Here is a 12082-nt window from a genome sequence, read left to right as displayed (position 1 = left end):
TACGTTTCCCCAGCGTATATATGACGTATAAGTTTGATAAATCGGTAACCGCGAGACGTGAATTAACGATTACAAAAGCAATGCACGGAATGTACAATAAAGCAATTGTGCTGCATTGTGTATATAAATTGAATGTAAACGAGAATGATTAGCCGCTTTAGGATTCTCGAGGCCGAAACGAATTCGTTGCGTTCTTTGCACTCGGTGTGAATCTGTAATCATTATAAATAAGCGTGCACAATGAAAGTAATTTGAAAAAGACGGCAAAAAATTTCTAAACAAAAACTAAGCCACTAGAAGGGGAAAAAACAATTAGGGAACGTCCGGCACGATCGAAGACCGCATTCCGTCGTGACTCGCATATTGGCAGCAGGTTTGTTTTCCTCGTTAAAAAAATTATCGCCTTGTTTATTGGTATTCGCAAAATTGCAGATTACACCTTTTACATACCCTATAGAAATCTGGCATTCAAGCTTGACGTATTCACGGTGACGATAACGATGACGATATTATGAGGTCGCAGGATTCCCTCAACCGTTTGTGCATATGATGATGCACACATCACACACTTTACGAAACGGGAAATTCTCTTGGTGAATCACGAAGGAAAGAGAAACACGTCGGAGGATTTCTTGACCTATTTTATACGGTATGCGTGCAAATAACTACGTTAGTTGGGATCAGCAGAAAACGAATAAGAATTTTTGTAAGATTATTTGAGGTCAAGTTATTCCGCCGTAATTTTCTATCGCCGCATAAGGGACCCAAGTTGAGTAACAAGTTGAAGCAACAATCAATTACAGATCGGGACTGCCCGTACAGTTTTCTTGAATGTTATTAATTAATTCTTGAATCATAGATTATTTCCTATGACGGTACAAAAATTCACGTTACTTTCGAGCCACGTTAGCAAGTCAGGTTGACTATCTTAGAAACGTTTCTATAGCTACTCGGAGAGCTGAATTATGATCGATTCTCTGAGTCGATACGAACTTTCACGACCTTGTCTGTACGTATAAGTAGCGATAAACAACGGTCTATCAAAGGTACGGAACACGGAGGCGGCAGAAGGTGACGATTACAAAATCGATTCCGACGAACGAAAATAAAAATAGAAATAAAAGTTTAAGAAAACTGTTACAGGGTAACCCGCCGAGCAATATAGTCATGAATTATTCAAACCACCTGATACCTCGAGGTCTCGTTAGATTCTTCATCTCAAGTTCATATAAGTTTCTGTCAATTGTAATATTGAAAAACACCTGCTCTTTGTTCAACATATGTCTTCAATTTTTTTATTGCCAATTCCCAATGAAATATATCACACTTGTTCGGCTGTGCTGCTCGTTTTCCCCGAGGAACTGTTTACTCAGACTTTTAGTGTGTAAGTGATTTCATGACTCATAACGATTTCAAATGATTCCGGATAACTTCAGATGATCTTGAGTGATTTCGTTATGATTTCAAGGCGATTTTGATACCCATTCCACCAGTTTTTAGTCGATTTCATTTGATTTCAGCGCTATTCTGTGATTTCTTTCTCGTTTCAAGCGACTTCTGACTGATTTCAAACTAGGGTGTACAGCTGATTTCAAGAGTGAATATCCCCTCGGTTTTGCAGCGATTATTTATATTTGCGCAACAGGTGATTAAAACGCGGGAAAGAATTCGTAAGTTTGCTTAGAAAAAATATAGGTGGAAAAAGCTGATCTGGATACAGTATGAGATTGAATGAATTTAGATTAATTGGTTCAGAACTGGAACAGAGTTCTATAGAATCTGACAATGAAACTAATTGTAAGTCGGTTTGAAATCTTTTAACCTGATCGTCTCGCGACGATCTTTACGCAATAACATTGCCTCGATAATAATAATCTTTGCAAAAATTGTGATGCAGGGATGTATACATGAACCTACTACTGGATATTGAATATTCTGCGCGACGTGCTTATATTACCTTGCTCTCGAATACGTCAGTGCAGATAAGTGCATGTAAATACATTAAATGAATGCATTATTGGCATCGGTGGAAGCCATAAGTTTCAAACGCATTGCCATGCCCATAAGAGTGAAAAATAACGCATCTGTCGAACTAAAATAATAACGTCGACAAACAGCGTGATAATTACCTCAAGAGTAGTGTTTCCACCGATGGTGGATCCCAGCCCGGTTGAATCCCTGTAGCCGTCGGGGTAGACAATCCTAGCATCGTCTACCTGGCCGTCGGCAATTCTCCCGCTCAGGGCCAAAGTCATTGCCAACGTCAGAAGCGTCCAGTTATCGATGAAATTTTGTCGGCGCGACATTGCGTTCCACTTTCTTCGCTAATTCTATCGTCTCTTGACTCTTTCGCAAGGCGATTGACAGTTGACGAATAACTTGTTCAAATAAGGCTGCGCCTCGCGGAACCGAAGCTTCTTCCAGAGCTCGCGAAACGGGTCTGCGACTTGTTCGAGTCTCGGACCCGACTAACTCGCAATCAGGTACAGAGTGGAGGATCGACTCACGATCCATGAGTGAGTAAGTCGTTACACGCGTTCTTTTACTTGTGTTTTGTCGCACAAATCCGTGTCCGACTCCCGGATTTTCCGTAATCGTTACGGCAACACGGAGGCATCGATCCAATTCTGACCATTTCTGAAGCTGATGACGAAGTGCCGGAAAGCCGCGTGCAGGTATCCCTTAAAAAATAAATTAGGGTAATTAGAGTGGGTTTCGGCTTGGAACAAGGCGAAAATAAACAATTAACCAATACAATAGATTGGAAAGAATTTGATGATTGTGATTATATCCTTTCAAAAATTGTTAAATCTATGTCTCGCTGTTTTAAAACATGTACACGGATTTTCGGAATTCGTGATAAGGAAGCAACGGTTTCTCAAAATAAATCGAACAGGTGCGGCAGCTTTTGCTTCGATTCAACGATCGTTTTATGAATTACTTTACGATAAATTTGAATTGGCGAATGAACGTATTTTACGGTGTAATGTGTATCAATAATATCAATGCTGGACGTGACTGGACGGGATTGACGGCAAATATAGTTCACAAAATCGTTGTCAAGTGACGCTTTTTGGCAAACTACTAGTGACACCGTACGAAAAATGACTGAACTACAATATAAAGGTAAGTACACAAACGTCAGATTGACACGTGACAAAAAAATAGAATAAAAATGAAACAGCGTAACATTTGACTTTGTACACCAACACGATAAGGATATTATAATAATCTCCCTCATCTTTAGAAAAGAGATGATAAGAGGCTAATTAGATATTCTTTTTTCCAATAATCGACACCAGTCAGTGTAAAATATCTCGCGCATGTAATTATCGAACACTGCATACCCGCCTCTATTCAGTACCTCTCTATCTTTTCCCGCAGTATTTAAATTTGTAAATTCGTGAACGTGGCAATGGGGTCGCAGGTGAGGCACAAGAAACGTCAAATTTACCTAAAGTTAGCCCTGTTTCGCTCCATCATTGCTTTCCACGTTAATCATTTTTCCCCCCTTTCGTCAGGTACACGAATTCAACGTCGAGATGACCTGTTCCGGTTGTTCTGGTGCCGTCGAACGGGTTCTTGGCAACAAAGCTGGTACGTTGGTGAAACATAACCTTTTTGTACCTTAACGGCATAGACGTCGTACATAACTATCATTGAGTAAGTTCTCTGGAAATATAATTTTCCAGGCATCGAAAACGTGAAGATTGATCTGCCAGGGAAGAAGGTTTTCGTCACGACACCGCTCTCATCAGACGAGATATTGGGCTACCTGAAGAAAACCGGAAAACCCTGTACTTATCTCGGTACTAAAAAATGAACGTTAAACAAATCGATCATTTAACAGATATCCCTGATATTTGTTCGTAATTTTCTTTCTTCTTTATGCTTTTTTGGTTCTTTTTGAATAGCCACTTTCAATTAACTAACAGTTTTGTAACTTTGTAATCGTATACATGTACCTTTTACTAACAATACAAGATTTTCTCTCCATTTTTGCGCATATTTTTATTGTGTATATTCTAATGTTAAGAATAATGGTAATAAAATAAATATCATCACATGTGTGTAAACACAAAAAATAAATAGCGGAAGACTAGCGTTTTCATTATATGGCATAACTTCAATTTGGGATTCACTCGCTACAATCTCACCTATCACCTCATAAAAACCTTAAGGTACGATTGAAAGAAAAGCCTCCAAGTTCGCCTAAGCATTATCATATCATAATTAATAAAGTTGGATATAAAAATAGATTTAGTATTGTGAGTGAAAAGGTAGCAAAACATAAAATAAGTAAATTTCAATCAAATTGTTAAAGCCCCAACACCCCGTTTAAGTCGCGTTCTGCCTGTCAAACTAAACATATACGGAATTCATTCCAAATTCGAAATTCAGGAAGATGAGACTCATCGGTACTTATTACTACTCGTTAATATTAAAAAATTCATACAATCAAGTTTTCAAGCTCTCTCTCGACCATGCCAAGCCTCTCTTCCATTAGGACAATCGTACTCCTCAGCGATTCAACTTGTCCGCTAAGTGCTTCTACAACCGTGTGACTCTGGTTTGGCAATTCACTTGCAGAACAAGTACTATGCTGATAAGGTGGAAATTTAGCGATGTGTCCTCTTTCCATCGGTCTTTGATTTCGCATATTTATCACTTCGACGTCGACTCGTCCCCCGGGAATATCGCGAAGGGGTCCTTTGCAGCAGCCATCTGAATCCCCGGAGTCAAATTCCGCCATAGATTCGGTTCCATACTGAAAAATTACGGATAATTCGATTTTAACGTCTATATCACGATGCTGGTCCCTTGGAAGCTGCTGACAGATGACTAATTTTGGACTCAAGACATTAAACCTCTTCATCCCTGTCTTCATCTACTTCTAATTTTTCCTTTTCATCGTCTGTTATCGTTCTGTTCTTGTCCTCCTCTATCTTCGATACATCGCTCTCGCCCTGTTTCATATTCAGCTTCAATTTAGCCCCTGGCGATATCAGTTGTCGAGGAGTTTTTCGGGCATTGTCATCCCTGTCGAAATTCGATTTCCATACCAGAAGTTGGCGGTCAGATCCGCCTGATGCGAAGAAATCACCATTCAGCGAAAAGGCTGCAGTTGTCACGCCACCGCTATGTGCTTTGAGGGTGTAAATCGGCCGACCCTCAAGTAAGTCTAGAACCTGGAATATGAAAACTCGATTACCCAAGAGAAATGAAAGTTCATGTTCTAAGGGAAACTCCATTGATAATGTATAATATCTTTAATCCTTAGCTTCAAAATCACTGTACCTTCATTGTGGAGTCATCTGACGCTGTGAGGATAAAATTTCCATTTGGATGAAATGTTGCCTTGTTCACTTGGCCACTGTGTGCTACGTAATGCTGCTGCAAACAAGCTGTTCGTAAGTCGTAGAGTTTAACACAGCCGCCAATGTTTGCTGATCCTAAAGCAGCTCCACTGGGATGAAATTCAACATCAAGCGCTGGCCCTAGAAAGATGAATTGTATTCTTAGGCAATAGCGTTATGAATACACAACTGTCCATTCTTAATCAGACTTCTTAACCCTTCGCGGTCGCACTTATTTGTTGTTCCGTAATAAATCTATGATTTCTGGGGATAAAAATGACTCAGTGCGACCGTGAAGGGTTAAAAATAAATATCAAGTACACAGACGTACACATACCTTTTACTTCATTAAACGTTTTTACACATTTTCCACTGACCACATCCCACAGCTTAATTGTTTTATCATCGCTGCATGAAACGACAAGCCTTCCATCGGGTGAAAATTTTGCAGATCTCACCCAGTTCTTATGTTCTGTAAAGGACATCAGGAACCTTCTTCTACAGACCATCCACAGTTTGACACTTTTATCGTCTGACGCAGTGACCAGCTATGGAAACGGAATAAAATACCAAACATTCAAATTCAAAGTAGAATTATAAAGATCAAGCAATTTTTGTCTACTTTCCCTCACCTTCTCACCATCTGGACTAAATCTGACTGATCTGACGGCGCCCATGTGCCCTCTGAAGTCCAGAGACTCGCCTCTGATAGTTGGTATCCAGAGTCTGACCGAGCGATCCCTGGAAGCACTGACAACGATTTCTCCCGAAGGAGCGTATGCCGTGTCCAGGACGATGTCCTTGTGAGCCAGGAATCTGAAAGCTCGCACCCTCTCGTTGAAGTTCCAAACCATCAGCGTGTGGTCCAAACTGCTGGACGCGATCTGGTGAGTACCAGGATGGAAGCAAAGACCAGTGATTCCGTTCTTGTGTCCTTTGAAATGCCGCTCCACCGTCGGGTCGCAGGCTTTTTGCGCCATCGCGTTGCTCGGCCTAACCTTGAATTATGCGAGTTTAAAAATCGGTTTACGATAATGTCACTGAACAGATGCGGGAAATATTTATCGGCATTTGACGGTAGGAATCTCAATGGCTTCAGGCAAAATGGATGGCCGTTGATTACCGGTAAAGTACTCGCATACCTGTTTTGTGCAATGTTGTACGGTGTGTCCGTATTCCCGCCTGTGGTTGTCACAATTTGAAAATTGAAACCGAATAATTTGGACTACGCTGATTAAATGACTGACTAGGCGAGTCGCAGGCATCCGGTTTGACTAGTCGCGCACCTACCGGCGCTGAAAACGGCGCGAGAGTACAAAATTTTATCGATTTCGAACTGTGTTGATTTTTTAATATGTCGTGTCTAGGGAGGATGGATGAGGTATAATATTCGGGATATTGTAAAAAATATTCAAAACTTATATTTTAAAAGTCATCTTAGCGAAATATTCTTGATACAGTACACGGTTGTTTGGTTTTTTTTTTTTTTTGTTATTTCTTTTAAAATTTTCCATACTTTTAGGCAATTTTTATAACGTCGCAATATGTCTTTATCATTACTATTATTTATAATGTTATTTGCTGAGATTGTTCTTCTATATATGATACATATTTACTCTACATTATATCAATAATAATTGCTAATATTATTCAGCTTTATGCATTCCAAAAATATGCTAAATTTGTTTCTCTTTTCTTTCTTTTCTTTCTCTCTCTCTTTTTCTTTCTACCTCACAGTCGAGATGTGCGCGATTATTTAGACGCATACAAACCATTCGAACAGGACGCAAAGTTTGGAAACATTGTTCAACGTATGTCTATTGAAATAATTTCAGCATATTGTACATAATTACAAGATACTCAAAATGTTTTTATCGCACAGTTTGAGTGTTTTACCTAATATTATTTTATTTCCTTAATTTTGCTCTTAAATTACCTTTCAGTTATTTTACCAAGGTAGTACTTCTGTTATATTCTTTTTTGCTTCAATATTTTTCAGCTAATTACAGTATACAGCATAGTAGAAAAACAAATCAGTGGTAAGACGAACAGGTGAGATTAAAAAGAGAATTGATAATGACAGAAATTTCTTTCTCTAGTTTAATAACATAACTTAAAAGAAGAAGAAAAAAACGAATTTGGCTTATACACATCGCTAGGAACAATCGTCGATATATTTTCATTAAACTGGGTCGTTGAGGAGACCCATCGCAGCGTTGAGGTGACCCAAAAAAGAACTGTCAATCATGAGATTTATCGATACTATACTTTAAAAGCAGAAACGTATATAAAATAAATAAATAAACAAGATATACTTCGGCGTGCCTGCGATCTAAAAATGAAACCGTTTGCATCCAACATATATTAGGGCACAGTAAAAGAAGCATTACAGTTAAAATATGTTTACGCTTTACAATGAAAAAAATAAAATTGACAGTTTAGCAATGTCTGTTGTAGATATTTATAAGAGTAAAAATAGACAATGTCATAGTTCAGATACTGACCATTTCATGACTCGAGCCACCCCATCGCACATTACGTCACCATAATTTATGTACAAATGTTTTTTGCCTATTAGTTTCATTCTCACCTTTCATGTTGTTTACTTCAGATATCGTAATTGTATCATCGTTATCGTTTATAATTTAATTTCACTGTACACACTCGATCATTAAAACTACTAAGATTACTACTAATGCTATTGTTATTATTATCATTATCATTGTCATTATCAATCATCATCATCATCATCATCATCATCATCATCATCATCATCATCATCATCATCATCATCATCATCATCATCATCATCATCATCATTACTATCATTACGGTTTAACCTTTAGCAGACCAGCCTGCCTCTTTTAGGAGTCAGTAGATAACTAGGAAGCTCCATCGAACGTGTAGATTATTTATATGCATAATTCGTACCTCTAAAAAATATCGAATTTCAAGGTAAGAATGCCAGCCTTCTACAGGTTGATAATCAAATTGTGTAAATTATAAATTTTGGTTATTTTTAAAATGCTTCAGAAATTACGAAGAATTCCCCAAGACAAAATATAATATTTAGCAGCAGGACAATAATAGTAATAATAATAACGATAATAATAAATTATTAGTACAGCAGAGGCTCGTTAAAAATTCAAAAACAACAACAACACAATAATAATAATAATAACAACAATATTATCAGGCACCAGTGGCTTATATTGACCACTGAAACAAAACTTTCTGTTTTCTTTTCCTCCCTTTTGCCAATATAATTTAAGATTATTTCTTTTGAATACCTACTGACGGTAGATAAATCGCGATTAGTTTTCAATTTTCGTAAACTATAAGGATTCATCATTTTTCCTTGCACATATGTAGTCAACGCTTATGCATTTGCAATCATGTACATATTACTGTATGTACGATACAATGAATGATATTCATTTGTCTTGTACACCGCAACGACTCGCTGTCATACACGAATAATAATAGTCTCATTTTCGCACATTCAAGTGCAGAGATCACAAAAATTTATCGCTGTACTCCTAGCACTTGGAATAACAGCAACCGCACTGACAATTTTTTTCTGATTAAATTTTTAATCATGGAACGCGTCTATTACAAGCTAATAATACAGCAGAGAATAAGGGCAGGGAGCATGGAATAAATCAATCCTAAAAATCTTAGAATAGGCGAGTTTCGCAACCTCTGTGTTTAAAATAAAAAGAAAGAAAATTTACGATGTGAACTAGAATTACCAATGTATCACTCAATTGGTGAATATTTTGACCAGAATTAACATATCGCAGAACATTGTGAGAAATATGTTCAGATTTGAAGGACCAACGACACATAATAAACGATAGACGATGATTCATTAGATATACACACGTATCGAAAAAAAAGTCATAGAACTCAGTGGATCATGGGAAGCCTGAGATCTGGAATATATATTGCAAATCATGTATGTAATAACAAAATATTCCATTGATCAATCACGAAAGTAAGCACAATAAATATGCTTTTGAATCACATTGGTTTTACACTTTATCTCATTCATCTATTATTATTTATAATACATCAACGTCCTCCATTTTATTTGGTATTTCATATTTTCATATGCATTGTAATATTATACTCGATATTGAATAACAAATACTCAGTAGAGTTTGATTTCAACTGTTTTCTTCCTCTTCTGAAATGATATTGTGGCATCACGTTGTTTTAATTAATGTTATTATTATTGTTATTAATATTCTTATTATTAATGTTACTATTATTACTTCAATAACTGATTTGTCCATTCTCCAGTAGAAACAACAATTACTTCTATGTACTATTATTATAACGCTGCTTCTATTGTGAGAAACTATTGTTATTATTATCATAGGGTAAAAGTTTGCTGCAGAGAAGTGGAAAAATGTAATCCTGCGTTTTGTCATCACTTTAGCGTACAAACATATTTTCCTTTACCGCACAAAACCATTCAATAATTGTCATATTACGAAAATTTACCATACATTACAATTTTATTATTATATGGTGATAAAAACAGTGTCCTATTATAATTGTTTAACGATAGAATTTACTCGTGTTTTATCCACTTTGTTTATTTATATTTTTTTTCCCCATTTTTAAAAAAAATTTCACAACGGAAAATCAGGACGTATTTCAATTCCTTGGAAGTTCAGTATTATTTCAAATAGTATTATGTTAAGTGTTTTCTTTATTTTTATTTTTTTGTTACAACGAAGGGATTGGTGCGATGAATAACGTCTTAAACTTGTTGCATTGCAGTTTACATTATATTCATCTGGTGCATCCAAGCACAGCGTTGATAAGTCTGTATGTATATATATAAATATATACATATAAAACATATGCATTCAGAATTTAAGTTTCTTTTATCCTACCAGTGAGTATCCTCTTTCTTTGGAGTTCTCACCTTTTCTTCCTTCTTGATAAAAAGATGCTGATGATCCTCTTGATAGTCATCTGGGTAGTTACCGTATTGTACATTCGCTGAAGATTTACTAGGCTTTTGAATGACGCTTACTGGCGAATGGATTTGTTGTAGCTCTTCGAGTTCTTTCAGGGACTGCATAACCATCTGAACGTCGTTCTCCTGCTCACTGGGCGGCGCGATTACATTGCCGGTTGCCTCGTCCAACAAGTTCGTTGCTTGTTTTCGCTTTTCCGTCACAGTCCTGGGAGCATCGTCATTGTTGTATATTTGGCTCAAGAAATTCGTCGCTGCAACAGTTTCCTCGATCTGCCTTTGCTCCTGCTCCTCTTTCGACAGCAGCGACATCAGCGGCACAGGATCAAGCTTCAGCGCTTCCGAAACCTCGTACGTCTTCTGCTCCTTCTTGGCCTTTTTACTCTCATGGGATCTATGCCTGTTCTCTGAGCCCCGTTTCTCCCTTTTCTCCTTCCTCTCAGTCTTGAGCGTATCTGTTGTTTCCTTATCTCCGCTCGCCTTCTCTTCCTTTGTGTCCAAACTCTCATGCAATATCCGATGCTTTAACGGCAACGGCTTTGACTGAGGAGCTGCTTGAGTCGAGGCACTCGAGTGGTAAGAGACGGAAAGAGGAACCGTGGCCGCTCCATCATCTGTTGCGCTATCAGGGCAGGGAGTTATAGAAATGGTGTCGAGTTGACGTTCCTTTTTTAACTCCTTCGTCTCGCTGGTTTTTCCTGACTTGTGATAGTCGTTTACCGGCGTTATTGACAGCGAACTGCTCGTCAGATCCATCGGGTTGAATTTGTCCAACTTAGATTTGGGCGGCATTAGTTGCGCGGTTGGTACTACGGATATTTTCGCAACGTTTGCCACATTCGTTGTTGTGCAAGAAGTCGAGCTGTATTGACTTGTTGCTGGGGTTTCGCGTTTTGCATCCTTGGACGATTTCGAACACGATTTTTTATCCGACTGTGAACTTTGGGCAACGTTTGTGGTGTCATTCAATTTCGTACCTTGATTAGACGATAAGCAGTTCATCTGGATGTCCAATGAATTCATGGAGACTGATTTCAAATAATTCGTCGGCGTTTTGTTGTCTCTTTCCACTTGATTTATCACTGCCACTTCGTTATTTGCTGTTAAACGATCTCCTTTCATCATGGTCGACGTCATACCAATTGAGACAGACGTTAAAAGTCCTGGATTTGTGCCGGGCTGCGCAGAACCGTCTTTAAGCTTTTTTGCTTTCCTCTTTATCCTATAATCAGAAAAATTACCGCATGTCTAATTTGCTAGTTACTTTTTGAGGCAGGAAGGAAACACTTTATTTTCTTGGTGAGTTGTTTGTTGATTTGTTTCCTGAACTGTGGCATGCTGACCGTATTTCAGTATATTAATTTATGGGAGGGGAAACGAGAAGAGAGTAGGAAGAACAGTAATCAGAAATTTGAATTGTCGAAAAAATCGTTTTTTAATAAATATATCAGAGTACCAGGATCATCAGTTTATGCGTCTAATGATACATCTGTGTATCTCAGGCCATTACATATTTACAATAGAGAATGAGGCGTTCAAGAAATATAACATGTAGCAAAGTAATATGTACGAAGATAAGGAAAGTTCACCTCGATTCTGCTTTTTAACAGTAAAACATAAGCATTTCTTTGTTTTTTTTTTGCTTTCTTTCGTTTTTCATTTTCGAATGTACAAAATTAAATATTCAATTGTAATAACTATGATAGAATCCATTGATTAGCGGGGAAAATCC

General features: G+C 37.7%; 3 protein-coding genes across 5 annotated transcripts in view; 1 reads left to right on the top strand and 2 right to left on the bottom strand.

The window, feature by feature from the left end:
* Positions 1–3166: 3166 nt before the first annotated feature.
* Positions 3167–3996, top strand: Atox1 (Antioxidant 1 copper chaperone). Its single transcript, XM_046621147.1, has 3 exons — positions 3167–3427; positions 3522–3597; positions 3693–3996. Exons 1-3 carry the CDS (start codon positions 3416–3418, stop codon positions 3821–3823), a joined length of 219 nt encoding a protein of 72 aa, XP_046477103.1. The 5' UTR covers positions 3167–3415; the 3' UTR covers positions 3824–3996.
* A 117-nt stretch (positions 3997–4113) lies between these two features.
* Poc1 (Proteome of centrioles 1) lies at positions 4114–6637 on the bottom strand. Of its 2 annotated transcripts, none has more exons than XM_046621135.2 (6): positions 6500–6637; positions 5990–6355; positions 5695–5905; positions 5299–5498; positions 4869–5189; positions 4114–4768 (listed from the first exon to the last, which is right to left on the bottom strand). In XM_046621135.2, exons 1-6 carry the CDS (start codon positions 6620–6622, stop codon positions 4451–4453), a joined length of 1539 nt encoding a protein of 512 aa, XP_046477091.1. In that variant the 5' UTR covers positions 6623–6637; the 3' UTR covers positions 4114–4450. The 2 variants fall into 2 exon arrangements, with proteins under 2 accessions (XP_046477091.1, XP_046477092.1); XM_046621136.2 differs by having other exon boundaries at positions 5990–6350; positions 6500–6564.
* A 184-nt stretch (positions 6638–6821) lies between these two features.
* yem (yemanuclein) overlaps positions 6822–12082 on the bottom strand; it is an 11981-nt gene continuing 6720 nt past the window's right edge. For both annotated transcript variants that reach the window (XM_046621133.2, XM_046621134.2), the window contains one exon: positions 6822–11572. In XM_046621133.2, the coding sequence (XP_046477089.1) occupies positions 10261–11572 (1312 nt within the window). In that variant the 3' untranslated portion in view covers positions 6822–10260. The remainder of the gene's footprint in view (positions 11573–12082) is intronic.

Source organism: Neodiprion pinetum, chromosome 4 (genome assembly GCF_021155775.2).
Source record: "Neodiprion pinetum isolate iyNeoPine1 chromosome 4, iyNeoPine1.2, whole genome shotgun sequence".
In the NCBI taxonomy this organism is placed as follows: domain Eukaryota; kingdom Metazoa; phylum Arthropoda; class Insecta; order Hymenoptera; family Diprionidae; genus Neodiprion; species Neodiprion pinetum.
This window is presented reverse-complemented; position numbering and strand designations above follow the sequence as displayed.